The 18,665-nt window shown below is 41.6% G+C and overlaps 1 protein-coding gene across 4 annotated transcripts in view; it reads left to right on the top strand.

Annotated features, from left to right (window-relative positions):
- The first annotated feature begins 2,886 nt into the window (after positions 1–2,886).
- LOC128527246 (potassium voltage-gated channel subfamily KQT member 2) overlaps positions 2,887–18,665 on the top strand; it is a 60,262-nt gene continuing 44,483 nt past the window's right edge. For all 4 annotated transcript variants that reach the window (XM_053499643.1, XM_053499642.1, XM_053499641.1 and 1 more), the window contains exon 1: positions 2,887–3,262. In XM_053499643.1, coding sequence (XP_053355618.1) covers positions 2,970–3,262 — 293 coding nt within the window. In that variant the 5' untranslated portion in view covers positions 2,887–2,969. The remainder of the gene's footprint in view (positions 3,263–18,665) is intronic.

Genomic DNA, 18,665 nt, shown 5'->3' with positions numbered 1-18,665 from the left:
AATAATCTCCTCATGGGTTGTTAGCTGTCCGCTTTGTGTGTGTGGGCTAAAAAAAAATCTGGGGTTCTTACACAGCCATTGCACTGTAAACAGGAAACAAACAAAGTGGTGCAGGCCGCACCACACAGTACTATTCTAGACATTCAGCAACAGGGGGCATTTGTGTTCGATGTTTTATATCAATATATTAGACAGCTAGCCCAGTTGTTAGTGTTGCTGCCATAGAAATGTATACTGTACCTTAATGCTGCACTGGCTGTTTCTGCTGATAATGAATTAAACCATATTGTCATACTGTACTGTATATGTCAAAACAAGACTGGACTGTAAAGAAATATTCAAAACATTGGGTAGCTGCGATTTTTAATGTGTACATTTCTTGTATAGTACAGTATGTATGTGCACCTTTTCGATAAGTATTTTTTTATATTCAAGAGTATGTATGTGTACAAAAAACAACTACTGTAAATACATACTTGCCTTTTTGAAAATTATTTCTTGTCATAATTTCTTTTTGCATATGTTTGTCAAGCACGGATTTGACTTATTTTTAGTTGATACTTGTGCATACTGTGTAACCCAGCCAACTACCTACAGTAATATGTCTCTTAGCTAAAATTATGCTTGTCATAAAATGTTTTTAATAAAAATTCATTTGGAAAAAAATATAACAATATATACAATATAATCTAGAAGAAAATCTTGATTATAAGCAAATTATATAATATGATTTTTATGATGGTATAAAGGGCAGCATGGGTGCTTAGTGGTTATCAATGTTGCAACACAACTCCAGGTTTGGCTTGCCTCCAGGCTGTGTGTGCTGAGTTTGCATGTCCTCCCTGTTTCTGGAGGGTTTCCTCCAGGTCTCCTCTAGGAGGTTGAGTGACATTGTGAAATTTGCCATTATGTTTTACTCACTCTCACTCACTCATCCTCTATACTGCTTTATCCTGTATTCAGGGTCGCAGGGACCTGGAGCTTATCCCAGGAGGCTTAGGGCACGAGGCAGGGTACACCCTGGACAGGGGGCCAATCCATCGCAGGGCACGCAAACATACACACACTCACACACCCATTCACACACTATGGGCAATTTGGGAACATCAATTAACCTAATCTACATGTCTTTGGACCGTGGGAGGTAAGTGAAGTACCCGGAGGAAACCCACCAAGCACGAGGAGAACATGCAAACTCCATGCACACAGAGACGGGAATCGAGCCTGGCTGGAAAACGAACCTGGACCCTAGAGGTGCAAGGCGACAGTGTTAACCACTACACCACCGTGCCATCTCCATAATGTTTTAGTATGGGCAATTTCCTGGGATAGACTCCAGGCCCCCAGTGACCCTAGGCTACGTGGTATACAGTAGATAACAGATGGATTGCTTTCCTATGGGTCTTAGCTCTTACTGCTAGCTAGTGTATTAACTATCAATAGCCTTATTCTGGGAGACAGCTAAATCACAAATAATAGTATAATGACTAAAATCACTCTAATAGTGTTCTTAAGATTTACTCTTGGATTGTGCATGTACAAACCCAGGGTGCACACTAGCCCGGCATCTTTTACTCTGTTTAGTCTTGTGTTTATTTGTTCATTTCTGGTCACAGTTCTATAACTTTTGATGATTTGGTGGACCCAATTCAGGAGTTAATGGATAGTCAACCACAAAAGGTTGAAATAGTCATTACTGTACAATTTATTTTAAACGTAATTCTTGTTATCCAACCTTTATCCAAGCATACAAATTAATGCTGCAGAACCTTTCCCCAACTGACCAAAAGCAAATGCACAACAACTGTCTAAATTACAATTATTAGCATACTGTATAAAGAGTATAAAGACACAAATTTTGACATTTTAGAACATAAAACCTCTGCCATAGTTTTGAAAGGTGGAATAAAATCAGAGGACCTGAAGAATTCGTACTGTATATAGACAAGGGAGGAGAATACCAAACATACAGTTTCCAGAGCTTATGATGAACAAAACAAACGTAAAAAAAATTCTACTTTGCTTTTTTATACTCATAACTTAATCAGTAATGGTGACTTTTAGTCAAGCATCCCTGGTTTATACAGTACATATTAATTCTGTGTGAAGGATCAACAAACACATCTATTTAATATATTTATCAGAATCAGATTAAAATTAGACAGAACTTTATTGCCAAGTATGTTTGCGCGCGCGCGGACACACACACACACACACACACACACATACAAATAATGATAAGAAATGGAATAAGATGTGAGATATTATGCGAGGTATGGCAAGTTGCCCGGCGACGCTGAGGGCCCAGTGCTGCGTCTATGTGTACTATGTCTATGGTCGTTGCCATGGCAATGCGCGTCCATGAATTTGTGGGGTGGAGCTTCTGATGGAGCAGTTTGTTCCGGTGTTGAGTTTGTTTAAATATCAACATAAATATCTGTTTTCCAGTAACTCTAAATCCTCCTACGATCCGTAGACCGCTCCCTTGGCTTCCGAGAGACAGCAGACGCTATTATTAATATCTGTTTTAACACTTGACTTCTTTGGAGGATCACTGGACAGGTTAGACTTTTCATAGACAGGTCATTGCTTTTTTTTATTTCTCTATCTTGGAGTGTGTTAGACCACTTCTCTCTTCATCCTTCCTGAATTATTGAGCACCTGTTCTCTGTTTTCCACTTCTGTTGTCAGGAGGTCGGAAGATGCTTTAGAGAGAGTGGTAGAGAGAGAGAGAGAGAGAGAGAGAGACTGCGGACTCTCTTCCCGCATCGCTATTGGTTTCTCCTTAACGCGCACACCCGAGCTCCTCCTTGAGCGCGCGCACACGCGCTTCTTCTCGTCCCTGCCCGCGCGCGCACACGCTCCTCACTTCCTAAGCTGCACGCACCTGGCAGAGGGCGGAGGAGCCCCGGCACGCGCGCCCGCGCCTCCTCTCTGTCTCTCCTCTCCATGCCAGCGCCGCCGCCAACATGGTGCAGAAATCCCGCAATGGCGGGGTTTATCCGGGCCCGCAGACCGAGAAGAAGCTCAAGGTGGGCTTTGTGGGGCTCGAGGCGGCCGCGGCGGATTCGAGTCGCGACGGCGCGCTGCTCATCGCGGCCAGTGACGCGACCAAGCGCGGCAGCATCCTGAGCAAGCAACGCTCCGGCATCGCGGGCAAGAAGCCGCCCAAGCGCAACGCCTTCTACCGGCGCCTGCAGAATTTCCTCTACAATGTTCTGGAGAGACCACGAGGCTGGGCATTCATCTATCACGCCTATGTGTGAGTAACACATATCAGTGATGCTGCAGAGCTTGAAAATCCAGATGTTTTATTATCGTTGTTGCTGTCCAGTCCCGCTGGTGATATGTCTCAGTGGGTATAAGCAGTCAGAAATCTTATTTACACGACCATTCTTTAAAACAATTCACTCAGAGCTCTTTACCACATGGGCTTATTTTCGTCTTAACCTCGCAAATGACTGACTAGATGCATCGAGATGGCCAGGATGCTTTACAGTTTCCTTCTGCGTTTACTCATCATTCTTTTCTGTTTTGTTCTGGTCATTCACCCCTACTAAGTTCAGATATTGTGCCACATGATCATAAAATACTGTATATTTTTCTCTTTAGCGCATCACTGATGGCCGACATTTGTATGCTGTAATTTTTGTTTTGAATGATTAAGATCCCTCTTGGAGCACATGACTTGCTCATTTCAGTGTTGTTGTTTTTTGTTGCTTTAACAGCTAATTGAACTGCAGTTATTATTAATTTTTATTTCTTTCACGACACCATATGGTCAAACAACATTTCGCCACCGACGGTTGTAGTAATAGTAATCGTAGAAGACAAAGAGGCGTTGGACTTATGTTGTGCACTGCGTATGAACAAGGGAAACGGATATGTCTGCATTACGGTTCACCCGTTCATAGGTACATGCGTGTTGTTGATCGTGATCAATGCAAATGTTTGGTTTCTTTAGAAGATAGGCCCATGCTGACTACATGCACAGTGGCAGCTCCAGGTGCTGCGGACGTGCCCTGAAGTCTAATAAGCAGTGTTGTTTTAAAGTAAAGCAATAACAGATCACGCTCAGTGTGCAGCACCCCCTCGCAATCTGTGTATTTTTTCCCGGATCGAGAGGATGCTCACTGATCTGCCTGCTGCCAAGTTTCAACCATTTCAGCACCAGCGAGCCTCGGACAGCTCCATGAGCAGCTGCTTAAACAAAAGACTGCATCTCCAGCTGAAACTAGTCCACTGCATACAGCTGTGCATGCCTCAGTATTTTCTATTTAATAATCTTTAAAGTTTTTACATGAAATTATAAATAAAGTCTGTTTCCTGGTTAAAATGGATTTCACATAGGACTCATTTAGAAAACAAGTGAGGCTGTCTCACATTCCGGAATTCGAACCCAAACCCGTGTTATTGAGATTGTAGAAAAACGAAACACCATTGTTAGGAAGTTCATCAGAAGTTGTAATGGATCGTCACGGTGAGGGAGAAAATCTTGGTATCTATCTATCTATCTATCTATCTATCTATCTATCTATCTATATATATATATATATATATATATATATATATGTGTGTGTGTGTGTGTGTGTGTGTGTGTGTGTGTGTGTGTATCATTCTCTAAATTTTGATGCTCATAGACTTTGTAGCTCGTCTGTGCCTTTTTATCAAGTTGACATATGCAGCTTTGACCTATTGGAGCACTCGAAAAAACCTCTCATACAGGTAGTGGAGAAAATCTGATAAAATTCACCTTTAGTATGCTCTAATACTACACTTTACATGATGTTTATTTGTAGCATCTTTAGTCACAGGTACAGTATGCAAAACATGGGTGTTCATCTTATTAGGTGATAATCATAACAGTTCTTGACAAGTCTTGTCAGTCTTGTCAATTCATAAATTGAAGTATAGTAGCTACTTTGGGACAGTTGGTATGTGAATCAAGGCAGTTATAGATGAGTTCTTGGCAATTTTGTCATTACTGATTCATAAGTATTTTTAACATTTTTACAGTAGCTAAAGCATATAGTCCATGCTCACTAAGTATTATTATTAATTAAAATGAATGTTTTGCTTATAGCATAAAATTGCTATAAATTCTACAGCATTTTACTATCACCACCCTGAGTCAATAATGGAATATATACAGTAAACGATGATAAAACATATTTACAGAGATGTTTTGTCATATCATCTATAGTATAAAGTAACATGGTGCAGTACATTTGCTCATTTGGCTGATGCAGCATTCATCCAAGCTGAAGGTTAATCCAACAGTGGCAGTTTGGCAGTGCTGCGATTTAAATACATGACCTTCTGAACTGCAACTCAACGCCTTAACCACTGAGCCACCACTCAACTAGCTCACATTGATTCAACCCCTTCTTCCACTAAATTAATGCCACTGCATCAATGCAATCTAGTGGAGCCAGTTGTATTGGCTTAGTTGTTAAGACTTAAGTTACAGGTCAGATGGTTGTGTGCCTAAATGTGCTATTTTATGTGTTATTTTATAATATGTAATACTGTATATTAAAACACTTTAATTGCAATTTGTTTTCATACTTGTTTACTGTAAATATTATAGTACTTTAATAGCAATCCAGATTGACAATAAAGTACATTATTTTACAGTGCTTTTATTTAATAGCACAAAATGCATAATGGAAAAGTTCCAAAACTGGCCTTGTGTATGTTTTTGCCTCCTTCTTGTGTTTCTGTGATTAACAGTATGTGCTGACCAGCTTATTTTCAGGCCTCTGTTTTCTTCAAACATGAGAACATTTTGTAGTGAAATCAAATTTCGCAAGCTTTGGGAAATCGTTTTTTTTCTCTACTATACATGTAGAATACTCTACTGCCTTGCTATTAAATATAGCACTATTAGATTTAGAAATAGCCAAAGCTGCAGGAATCACAAGGGCTCCCTCAACTGTTATGCAGTTTAGTTTTTAAAACAGAACGATGAAGAACTAAACAAATAAAAACAGCATAGATTTCACTCAGCCTCAGCTATAAAGAATTTATATTTGATTTGTTTATTTGTTACTTAAATGTATATCCAGTGAGTTTGCAATATCTACCGCATATGATATCTTCTGACTTTTTTCTTATAAATGTGAACAAAATGTATGTATGGTGAGCATAATCAAAGACATACACTGGTTGGGAGAAAGTATTCAGCCACCACAAATTACTAACATAAGTACTGTGTCGGAAAGCTGTTGGTAATTACAGCTTTACAGTGTCTCTGATAAGAAGCAATTGTGTTTCAATTTTCGCTCAATCCCCTTGACAAGTCGTCTTCAATTCCCCAAGGCTAAGAGTTCCTCTTATGGACTCACCATTCCCAAGGGGATTAAAGTCCGGAGATTGGCGAAGCCAGCCAGAGGTAATTTGGCTGTAGGTCTGGAATGGTTATCTTGCTGAAACTTCCATCTTCTCCTTAGATTCAGCTTCTTGGTTGATAAGAATAAATACCTCTCAAATATTTCTCCCTGCACAATATCATTGTCTGTTTAGCAACATGTATATCTGCAGCTCAATTTATTTTTATACCAACATTGAGTAAATATGCATATTTTTATTCAGTGTCTGAATACTTTTCTTCTTCTCAGTTTTGAATGATTATGAATACATACAGTTTGTTCATATTTATAAGGAGAGCGTCAAAAGGCATTTGAAATAGATAAATGCATGGGAAATACATTGATCAGTCTTAACTTTAAAACCATTACCATTGAAACCACCTAGATTTTAACTTCCCTTTGTGCTGCGGAGGCAGCTTTGCCTACTGAGAGCATAGTTTCACGGGACTGCCAAGTGTGTGCTGTGATGTTTGCCACTGGGCCCTTAGTGGTGATGTATGTTACAGGGTGGGGTCTCTATGGATAGAGCTTGTTTGTCTAGCACATCCAATGGATGCTCAATCAGATTGGAATCTGGGGAATTTGGAGGCCAAGTCAACAACCTTGAACTCTTTCCCTGCTAAGCCCTATACAGTACAAGAAAGGCTGTGACTTTTTCAGTGGTTTGTGCTGCATCGGCTTCTGCGTGGGATCAGACCATAGATAAGCCTTCCTGTCACAAGTTTACTGGAATATAATTGATGATCAGTATTATTCAATTCACCTGGAGGTGATGTAAAAAGTTATGACTAATAAGTGTATAGTAAATAGCGATACCAAAAGTGTCCTAACACTTATTTTGCCTTAATTTACTGTATATAAGACCAGGTTTTCTCCCTCTTTAGGTCTATCCTTTTAGACTTCATTCTGCTTGTTGTTTGGCTACAAAATTGATACTGAGCAAAAGGGAATCTTGAAATAGTGCATTTTAATTTCTTGAGATGACTGAATGATTTCTCTTATCTTTCTCCTTTAACTGTGAGGTAAGAAACAAGCTTAGAGATTGTAAGAGATTGTCTTTAGAGAGCTGTGCAGTAAATTTGCTGATACTTACTAAATAATATATTCATTAAATCACCTTCAGTAACTGCTTTTTCCTGGTCAGGGTCATGGTGGAGCTGGATCTTATTCCAGAAGCACTAGATAAGAGGTGGGAATGTATGCCATGGAAGGCACGCTTATCTATCACCAGGAACCAGGAACACACATTTATAATTTAGAATAACCACCTACTTATATGTTTTTCTTCTTATTAAAAAAACATTTATCACAAAAATAGTGGTGCCTGGTGTGTAGCAGGGATAGGTCAGTATAATCCTTTGCTATGGTGACCAGTAAAACAAGCAGATAAAGTTCTGCTTCTGTGTCTCCTTTTTTTGTCAGTTGTACCCCATCTAGTTGCTGATGAAATACAGTACTGTGTTAAAGTCTTAGAAACTTGCAAACAAATGCTGTAGGGAAAGAATGCCTTGAAAAATGCCCAGTAAACAGTAAAGGCATACAACCATAAAGCACGGTAAACAGTGAAGCCATAAAACCAGAAAGCAAAGTAAACAGTAATTAATGAAACAAAGTCAGTATTATGTGTGACAACGCATTGAGTCTCAGGTACAATTTCTGCTGTTTTATAAGCTAATAATTAGCTTTAATACATTTGAACTGCTGTCCAGTGTAGAATTTATAGATTGTTGATTGCTATTATTCCCTATACTGTACAGTACACCATACAGCTCATTATGACAAGCAGCAGTGCAGTCATCCCCTCATAATGATTGTCAAACATCACAGAGTCAAGCATGCATCTTAATGTTCTCGATAGAACTGGCTGTAAATTGTTCTGTTGTTCTAAACCACTTAAGTGTTGAAAAGATTTACTAGATTCATCAGCAATTCAGTCACGGTTGTACAGTTCATGATGAACAGCTAAAGAGAATAGTTGTTAGCAGAAGGATATGGAATGTCCATATTTTTGTTTAAAAGATCTGCTCCAAAGTGGTCGTTATTGTGTGCCATCACTCTGCTCCAAAGGACATTTCACACAATTCACTTTTCACACCTGAATATGTGCTTTTACCATACTGTAGCTGGACAAGTTGTTGCTGGCTACATCAGATGGTCATTATAAGGCTCCATACTGATACCCCACCAGACAACAATGCAGGTGTGTGTGTGTGTGTGTGTGTGTGGTTGTGTGTGTGTGTGTATACATGTGCAAGGTTCAGATGCAAAGCAGACACCAGCATCAATGTATTATATAAATACCAAGCATGATAACTGGTCTCTAGAGATCAGCACATTGCCATCTGTCTTGCAGTACTACACACTGCCAAGCCTGGGGCCGAGCTAAAACACCAACATAGACATGGTTAGGAAAGCCCTGAGTCATACTGAGAGGCCCATGGACCATTATAATAATGGAGAGGTGTGCACAGTTTTTATGTTTTTTTTGAAACCCTTTTATGAGATTTACTGTTTGAACATTGAATAATTTATCTCAGCTAAACCCACACTTATGTTAGTCAGTGTATACTCCAGGTCGGAATTTAAAAGCAATAGTATATTTTTTTTTTGTAAAAAAAAAAAACAATAATAAAAATAAATAAATAAATAAATAAAAATAAATAAAATACAAAACACTTTTTACATCTTTCCCAGAGATTTAGGACTGTGGTTTTATTTACTAACATGTATGTGGACAAGCCTGAAGCTACATTTGTACATTTTAACAATATTTAACAATGAACTAGCTATTGCATAAAAAACTCATTTGTCAGGCTAATCACATCTGCTGCAGTTACAGTATGAAAGCATTTGTTTCCTCTAGCAACAGAGCTGCTGTTATCAGGTGACTGGTATTCCTATAAGCCCTGTCTTTTAGTACTTTTGCTTTTGCAGGCCATTTGGCATACAGATACATTGTTCTTCCTTAACGCGTTACATATTGTTTGACTCAGGATTGATTATTACTTATAAATTTGTTTATGCATTTCTAAATAATTCAGATTTTGTTTTGGTTAATAGATGTTTATGATATATTTTTCTTATGCTTCAAGATCTTGGGGTAAAGTAATTGTTTATATATATATATATATATATATATATATATATATATATAAAACACTTATTTATATATACATATATAAGAACATTTCATGCAAGAACATATACAGTAAGCCCCTACAGTACATAAGAACATTTGAGATACAAACTTTCAAAGATACGAACAATACGTTTACACATATTCAATAACAGAAGTTCACATGTTCGTTCAAGATCACATGTCCGGCGTACATTCAGGAAGCACGCGTAAAATCAGCGGTGATGAGAGAATGGAGCGAGATAAAATGATGGCGGACGTAGCTCGTTCTTTTAACAATTGTTCAACCATTGGCATGATTTTGAAGAAAAATTAGAAGATTATAGAACAGTTCATTTTATACTGTGTATAGCCAACTGTGCTAGTATTGTAGCACTTAGAGAATTTTTGTTGGACTTGGTATATAGTATATTATATTAAATTCTCTGTCGGTAGATTTAATGCCTTTCCATAAGTGGCCTTGATTCTTATGTTGTTTGCTCTAATATGTTGACCTCACCTATAAAATGCTTGCAAATGTCCGGTACAAACTGAGGAGCTATGGAAGGGCAGCACTGAGCTGCACTGAGCAAACCACTCATCATCAGTCAACATTGTTAGCCAGTGTGTCAGTTAAACGCATCCTGCCAATGCTATTGCAATAAATCAAGGGTGGATGTACAGCTGGCAGGATGGATGGATAGCTGGATGAGGGATGGATGAACAAAAAGATGAATTGCTGTCTACTATCTTTGGATGGAATCAGATTATCCATGAAAAAAAAAGATCTTTAGCACAAAATAAAGATTTGTGTGCCCTAAACAATCAAAATAATTTAAAGAGGTCCTATTATGCCATTTTAAAGGTTGCTAATATTGCTTTATGAGTCTCCTAAAACAGGTTTACATGTATGCAAGGTCAAAAAACACTTCAGTTTACTCTAAAAGTAGATTTAATTTCACCCTATTTCTAAATGATTCGTAAACGACTTGTGTGAAGCAGTATGAAGATTCAGGTTGTCTAAACCCCTCCTTTCCGTGGGCCCTCACTGCTGTGATTGGTCAGATTGCGCAGTGATAATTGGTGTACCGCTACTGCATGTGTCGGGAAACAAAACGCATAACTGAACGACGGCTCTGGAGACCCGTCAATACATAGAAAAGATGGCGTCGGTTTTACCGTGTAACGACCAGCTAATTTTATATTAACTGTGGCTACAAAAATCGAGAGGTCTGAGCCGGTGAGCTAAAGTAGATAAAGCAAACGTGTATTATACAAAACTAAATAAAGTCAACGAAAAAGGTGCACCATAACCAAACAAAGATATAAACAATATTTACAAACTACATATAATAAACTGTATGTGTATGTGAACGCTAGTGAGTGGAAAATGTCCAAAGTCTGTGTTTATTGTATGTGTGTTATCCGAGTATATCGAGTGTGGTTCGGTCTCATCGGGGTTAATAAAGTCCGAGAGGCCGATGACGGAGGGTAAGAAGTCCGGGGAATATGTCCAGTCAAAGATAATCCGGTTAGAAAATGATCCACAGCAATCTCTCCTTCTCTCGTCCAAAGAAATAACGGTTGTTAAAGCGCTGTTCCACCATTACTACTCCCGCTCTTTCCCGGCTGTTTCTTCGAAGGCAGGTCAGGGAAAGGGCACGGCGCATGCGCACTTCGTGTGTGCGGATGCATGTTTCCCCTCTGGGAAGCTACGGCAAGCCCCGAGATAAAAAATTCATTCGCACGGTTAAGTTCAGTTGGTAAATGGTGGAGAATAAACAGTTAAAAAGGATTTCGTGTGCTCTCGTTTTTATTGTTTTTTTATATTACAAAGTGTTTAGGCGAACCCAGCATGAATTCTCGATCACATTAACAAGAGTGTGGTAACGTTAATTCTAACATGGCGGGCAAGTTGTTTGCAACGTAGAATGTGGGCGGGCATTATGCGAATATGTCACGGAGTGACGTGGATCCGTAACAGAGTAAAAATAGATTTGTTAACGACTTGTTTAGGCGAATGTGAGCTGATTCCTTTTTTTAATAGACAAAAACTCACTTCACATACAGCTACATGACACACTGCATGAAATATCATATTTGAAAAAGCATAAAAGGCCCTCTTTAAACTTATAGGTCTACCCATTGCTTCAATCCAGTATGGTTACTCATTATAACAGTTGGTATAATGCTAGGTATATAATGTACAGTATAGTACACACTGTGTTTTTGTATACCCCAGACAGTGGGTATAGTTGAGAATCTCCTATACAGCTTCTTGTGCACATATGCTAAGATGTCACATTGTGATGAATTAAACTGTCATACAGCTGGCTATTTCTTCCCTCCTACCCACCAGGGATGGTGGAATCCCATGGATAACTGCCAGCCATGCAATGAAGAGCAGAACGCAGTGGCAGGAGATTGGTGAGTACAATCCAGTGAGGGATCTGATCATGGAACTTCATAAGAGACTCCTTAAGTCAACCTGTCCTTTCTTCATTGATCTAGTTTAGAATGCAGAATTCCTGCGGGAGCAGAGGACTACTTGGTGCTGACTAAGTAGCCATTTTATTGTGTCTTGAGGATTGGTCCTCATTCAATATCCCTGGTTAGTTGTAATATAGAACATTCAAAGCAGGCTTGTGAGAATAAAAAACGTATAATTATTATTGAGTTTTTTCCTAAATACTATACCTATGCTCCCGAAAGACATAATTATAAATTCTCCAAGAAAAACAAAGATAAAAAGGAAGCCCAAATAGAAATGAATATTCATTGGTCAACCATAACATTAACAGCACAAAACATAAGCATATTGACATTGATTATTTATAACTGACAGGTTTATGATCACCCAAAGGACACCCATTCTAGGAGGGACAAAATGTCAGTCCATCAGCTCCAATCACACAGAAAAGCAGAATTTAATACTGGCCACGATAAAAAGACACCAGAACACCCCGCGCTCGCAGCCTGCCATGAATGGAAACCTTCGGGTAAAAAACCTGAGGCTGCTGACCCAGCCTCCAAATTTTCCAGATCCCAATCTGATCAACCGTACATGGGATCACTGGACAAACAAGTCCGATCCATGGAGGCCCTAACCCCCAATGCTTTTTACTGACAGTACCAAAAGCATCCACCACTGAGACCCGGTGCCAGACACCACCACACTCCCCCAGAGGAACCTAAATAATGTTGTTGTTCTTGTTTGTGTTTCGGCTGGTCTCGTCGTGGGGGCGCCCCAGTGGACCATTAGATCTTCCCACAACATGGCACAGGTTCACCATTTTATCTGGGCTTGGGACTGGCACTGCAATCTTGTGGAATCATGAAGTGTTCAGATCCTCCTTAGCAACACAGAGGAACCTGCACAATATAGAATTTAATGTTTTGTGCTGTAATGTTATATGTTCTTCTTCTTCTTATTATTATTATTATTATTATTATCATAGAAATACACGATATGGTGGCACAGTGGTGTTGGGGTTATCACTGTGGCCTCACACCTACAGGGTCCGGGGGTTCAATCCCCACCTCTGGTCTGTGTGCATGAAGTTTGCATGTTCCCTTGGCATTGTGGGTTTTCTCCTAGTACTCTGATTTCCTTTCACTCCCCTAAGACAGTGCTAATTGGGTTGTGTGTGTGTGTGTGCCCTGCAATGGATTGGCACTCTGGCCAGGCTAAACCCCACCTTGTGCCAAAAGTGTTCTGGGATAGGTTCCAGGTCCCAGCGACCCTTTAACCATATAAGCAGTATAGAAAATGAATGAATGGCAATTTTATTTTGATATTGTCCATTAGCTCATAAGGATGTTGTAATACATTGTGATAGCTGCTACATACGCCTTTAACACAAATGTACAGTAGATACAGTATGCTAATATGTAGCTGTTCCTAAAGAAAAGCTAGCATCTCTGCCAAATACCTAAATGTAAATTAGTAAAAAAAAAAAAAAAACTACCTAGCGAGGTGCACACAGCATTTATCCAAGGTCACACAAGGCCACATAAAGTTTCCCTGGGAGTTCTGTCCATTAGCAAAAGCCAAAGTAGAAACTTAGGTCTTGTCTGCCAACTTGGGGTTTGATAATTGCTGAATTTGCTGCAATCTTGAAATGATGATTGACAGAAGAAAAGAAATAGAATTTGAGGCAAGATGTAGGATAGAACATTGTACTTTAGTGGGCTATCCATCACTGCCCTGGAGAACCACACTCCACAATGTGTGGACTTGTGTTTTGCCGAACCTTTCCCTTTTCTCTTGTGTTACCACAGTACAGACACTGAATGTGCCATCTTGGCAAGGTATCTGCAGATGCACAGATGAGCTGCTGTAATTTAAGCAAACCAGACACATCTATATAGATTCTGTTGAAAGTGAATAAGGTTGCTCAACCGTGTACCATCCATATGGTTGATATTGCTGTGCCAATGTCTCATTACTGGCAGGAGGATCTTCAGGGACAGATGGATTGGATGGTTAATGTATTCTGACTGGGAGACACACCCTCTGTTCTTGTGATAGCACATTATACAGTAGTCCAGCCTATAAAGGAAACAACTGTGGTGATTATGTCTCTCTCATGGTACATTGTTTTAAAATGGGCCCACTTTTGTTGACATCACCAGCAGGCCAGTGTCAGGTCTCCTCTCTCTTAGACAATGACATGTTATAGTCTACTGCATTAGTGGCCCAGCTACAGTATGTGCTGAAACCTCACTTTTGGAAATGTGTTGCTCCAGCAATTTAAGGAGTTGTGGGGTTAGGTAAGGTGGCTGGCACTTTTCTAATAATGACACATCTTGCCTTATTTAGATAGAAGAGAATGAAAGGATGCTATAACCTAGCTTTGGAGAACAGTATACATATAGCTTCATGCTGTACTGTGTACATGTGGTCATTCAGGTGTACAAGGTGTGAAATAGAAAATGAAAGCTGACTGTGCTTTTGTTGGAAAGCCTTAGCATCCAGCTGATTCTCACTGCCTCTGTTAGTTAGGAAAGGTGATATAAAATTTGCTTTATTTGAGCCTGTTTCCGGGAAAGTGAGAATACCGCTTACTGTTTCTCATCCTTTACATCAGCGGTCTCAAACTCAAATTCTGCCTGAGCTATTTCAGCATTTTTGCCTCAGTAAAAAAGTTCACCTTGATAAAAAAGTGCAAAAACACTGTTCTTTGTGAATAAAAAAAATCAATGATCCAAGTAGATAAAATCTTTCACTGTAACATATCTTCTAGTTGCAAATTAAAGCTGTTTTTTATCGCTCAAACTAGATGTCTTTATAGTCATTTGATCAAATTTTGCACTTCAATAAAATAAGAACAGTCTATACACTGATCAGTTATAATATTAACACATTAACTCTGATTATCAATTATATACCAGTAAGCTGGTGGCTCATCCACTGGGAGCAAAGGCTACGCTGTCTGCGTGGATCACACAGAAAAGCAAAAGCCACACAACTTGCAGAAAAAAAGTCAATGCTGGCCATGATAGAAAGACCCCAGAATACCTAGGGCACCACGGCCCACCATGCATGCGGACCAAACCCAAAATTCCCCAGATCCCAATCCGATTATGCACCCATGGGATGTGCTAGACAAACAAGTCTGATCCATGAATGCTCCACCCTAGCAATCCACTGCACCCAAAGGATCTGCCTCTAACATCCTTGTCCCAGTAACTACAGCACACCACCGGAAATCTTGTGAAATCATGACTTTAGTGGTCAGATCCTTCTCAGCAGCACAAGGGGAACCTGCACAATATTGGATTTGATGTTTTGTGCTGTAATGTTATGGCTGATCTGTGCATACAGTTATGTTTTGCAAACAGTTTTAGCAATTATTTTTATTATTATTATCATTATTATTATTATTAACTTAGAAACACATGATATGGCGGCACAGTGGTGTTGGGGTTATCTCTGTGGCCTCACACCTACAGGGTCAAGTGTTCGATTCCAACCTCTGGTCTGTGTGCATGGAGTTTGCATGCTTTCTTTGCATGGTGGGTTTTTCTCCCACTGTCCAAAGACAGTGCTAATTAGGCTAATTAGGGTTTTGATAGTAACTCCATTTCTTCACCCTATTATTGATTATTTTTCATTTAAAATGACTGAGAAGTACAGGTCTATTTGCACTACAGTGCACACAGAATCCATATGGAACATATTAAGTCGAGTCAGGTGTGTTTTATTTGTGCCTTGAGGAGCTACGGAGAGTCTGCCATCTTTTTCTTTCTAATTCTTTTCCAAACATCAGATTCATCAGGAATGTATATCCATTGATGATAGTTACATTTATTCTTAATATTTTTTAAAACACAATGTTATCTATTAATATGAAGTATATTATATTATCATGCAAATATTATGCATGAATAATATTAAAGCTAATAAATTTAATTCATTTATGATAAATGTCTGCACACTAAAGAAAATAATATGCATCACAATATGGATTTATTTGTCAATGGCACTCATTTTAAACACATTTGTGCTATCCTTCTTGCAGGATCAGCATCCAACATGGCCTGTATTTCCTCTTTCTTACTCAGCTGCTGACATCATTTTAAAATAATTGGATTTTTAAGATGTGTTGATGCTGGAGAAAAGTGAAATTATACCTATAGGCGATTTTCTCCCTTATTTAGTCACGTAAAACTCCTCCCTGTGACTAGGGGGCTCCCAAATTAAGGCTATTACTGCCACTTAGTCGGAAAAACCATCACGTGGTTTCCTCCAAACCACGTGACACCAGCCGTCCGCATCTTTTCGAACTGTTCGCTCACGCACCGTTAGGGGCAGTGTAACGCACTCGGAGGACAGCGCTATCCGCTCCTTCCGCTTGCTCACAGACGCACCTGATTGGTTGTAGAGCCATAATTAATGTGGGAGCACTAAATACCCAGGAATTCTGATTGACCCAGGAATTCAACTGAAGGCTTGCCTGGGTTATTTATGAACATTTAATCATCATATTCCAAGAGATAATTAATAACAAGATTACATACCATAGTGTTTTTAAATGTATATTTTAGTAAATATTTATAATTTTTTTATTTGTGGGCATAAGTCTGTTGAGTGATATTGTGGCGTGGGCGGGGCGGCGGCTGACGACCAGCATGCTTTGCGGGAATGTCGGTGTGTTTACCATGATGGGGAAAGGTGTTTGGGTTAGTGACTTCGGCCCTGTTGTGTGTGTGTTGAGGTGTGTGACGTGTGAAATGTGCTCCAGTTCAAGCTAGTGCTGAATTGGATGTAGGCTCCTGAGTGAAGGTGCTGCTCATGCCATACCTGCTGTGTGCTAATAAAGTACTCCCAGCCATTGCATTGGGCAGCAAATAAGCTCACTTGTCTTTTCACCATCCTTCCCGGCGTAAAAACTGGTGTCAGAAGTGGGATGGAGAGTAACGGGTTCGAGCGCACAACGGAGGACCTTCTGAAAATCCAAGCGGGCCGCCGAGTAGCGGAGCGACTACTCGCGAAGAAGAAGCGCTTTCCCGACGGCGCTAAAGCGAGCACACCACGGCAACCAACGCGGAGCGACGAGGTGAAAATCCCGGCGCTGGATCTCGGGGCGGAGGCTGGCGCTGCGCAAGCGCCGGAGCAAGAGACAGCTCCGCGCGCCGTTAGCCGGCAAAGCGACCTGCCGCTGCCCGAGGCCGAGCGCGCTAAGCCCATATCGGCGGTACATCACGGCGGAAGATCCGAGCGACCGCCCGCAGCTCAGTGGCGCTCGGTTCGTGAACCTAGCCGGGGACAGGGCTACCCGTCGCGGCTAGGCAACGAGCAACTCTCCGACGTTTCGCGGCGAGGCCGAGGCACGGGACAGCATACACCAGCAGCCGCTAAACTAGCGCCGGGAGGACACTTGGGAAGCCGCGCGGGGCTTTACATTGACTGTGTGCTGGATGGCGTCTTACTGCGGGCGCTCGTGGACACCGGCTCCACTGTTTCGCTGCTGCGCTCTGGAGTACTAGGGCAAAGCAAGCGTGTTCGCCGACGGCCTGATCCTGCCTTCAGCATCCGCACCGTTGCTGGGGGCTGCGTCAAGGTACGGGCGTGTCGCACGGTGCGAGTCCAGGTGGGTGGTCGAACTTACGCACACGAGTTCTTAGTGGGGAATGTCGAGGAGGACTGCGTTTTGGGGTTGGACATTTTGGATAGATGGGGTGCGGTGCTGAACTTGTCCAGCGGAACTCTGCGTGGTAACTTCGGGGTAGCCAGGTTGCTCGGACCCAAACCACAGCTGGACAGGTTAGCAGCACACCGGGAAATGGAACTCCAGGTAGCCGACGTAGAACCCTCGACGCAGGACGTTTCCCCTGTGCAGCCCTCCAGACCCTCCGGTGGTGATCAGCCGTCCAAGCCAGCATGCAGCCGTCTTACTGCGTCACCCAAAGCGTCACCCGCAGTCACTCCGGCGGTCTCGCCGGTCTCACAGCTGAACTGTGAACCGCTCATCGCCAGGCAGAAGGGCCCCACCCAGCACTCCCGGGCACCGCTGCAAGACTTTCGGGTGGGGGCACCTATGGGGCGAATGGGCGTGGACACTCACAGCCAGGGGCGAGATTTTGCTGCTGGCGAGCAGGTGTGGGTGTGTTCCTCCGGAAGGAGAAGGAGGGGGCTCTCGGCCGGGCGTGTGTCTCACTGGGTGGGCCCCTGTACGGTAATAGCTCGGCTCTCCGATGTCATCTACCGGGTGCGGTTGGCGGGGCGGGCACGAGTTTTGCTCCACCGGGACCGTCTTGCACCTTGCCAGCCGCACGCCGGGGAAACATTGAACTCTGTGGAGGCCGGACCGCCTCAGGACTACGTTTGCGTTCATCCCTCACCTGCCAAAGGACGGCGGCGTTACCACCGCCAGCGCCGACCGCCTCCACGCTTCCGAAACAAAGTTCTTCATGGTGACCAGGGACGGTCACAGCTCGGGTGGGGGCAGTGTGGCGTGGGCGGGGCGGCGGCTGACGACCAGCATGCTTTGCGGGAATGTCGGTGTGTTCACCATGATGGGGAAAGGTGTTTGGGTTAGTGACTTCGGCCCTGTTGTGTGTGTGTTGAGGTGTGTGACGTGTGAAATGTGCTCCAGTTCAAGATAGTGATGAATTGGATGTAGGCTCCTGAGTGAAGGTGCTGCTCATGCCATACCTGCTGTGTGCTAATAAAG

Source organism: Clarias gariepinus, chromosome 6, assembly GCF_024256425.1.
Source record: "Clarias gariepinus isolate MV-2021 ecotype Netherlands chromosome 6, CGAR_prim_01v2, whole genome shotgun sequence".
Taxonomy (NCBI): domain Eukaryota; kingdom Metazoa; phylum Chordata; class Actinopteri; order Siluriformes; family Clariidae; genus Clarias; species Clarias gariepinus.
The sequence above is the reverse complement of the archived record's forward strand: the minus strand, read 5'-3'. Positions and strand labels throughout refer to the sequence as shown.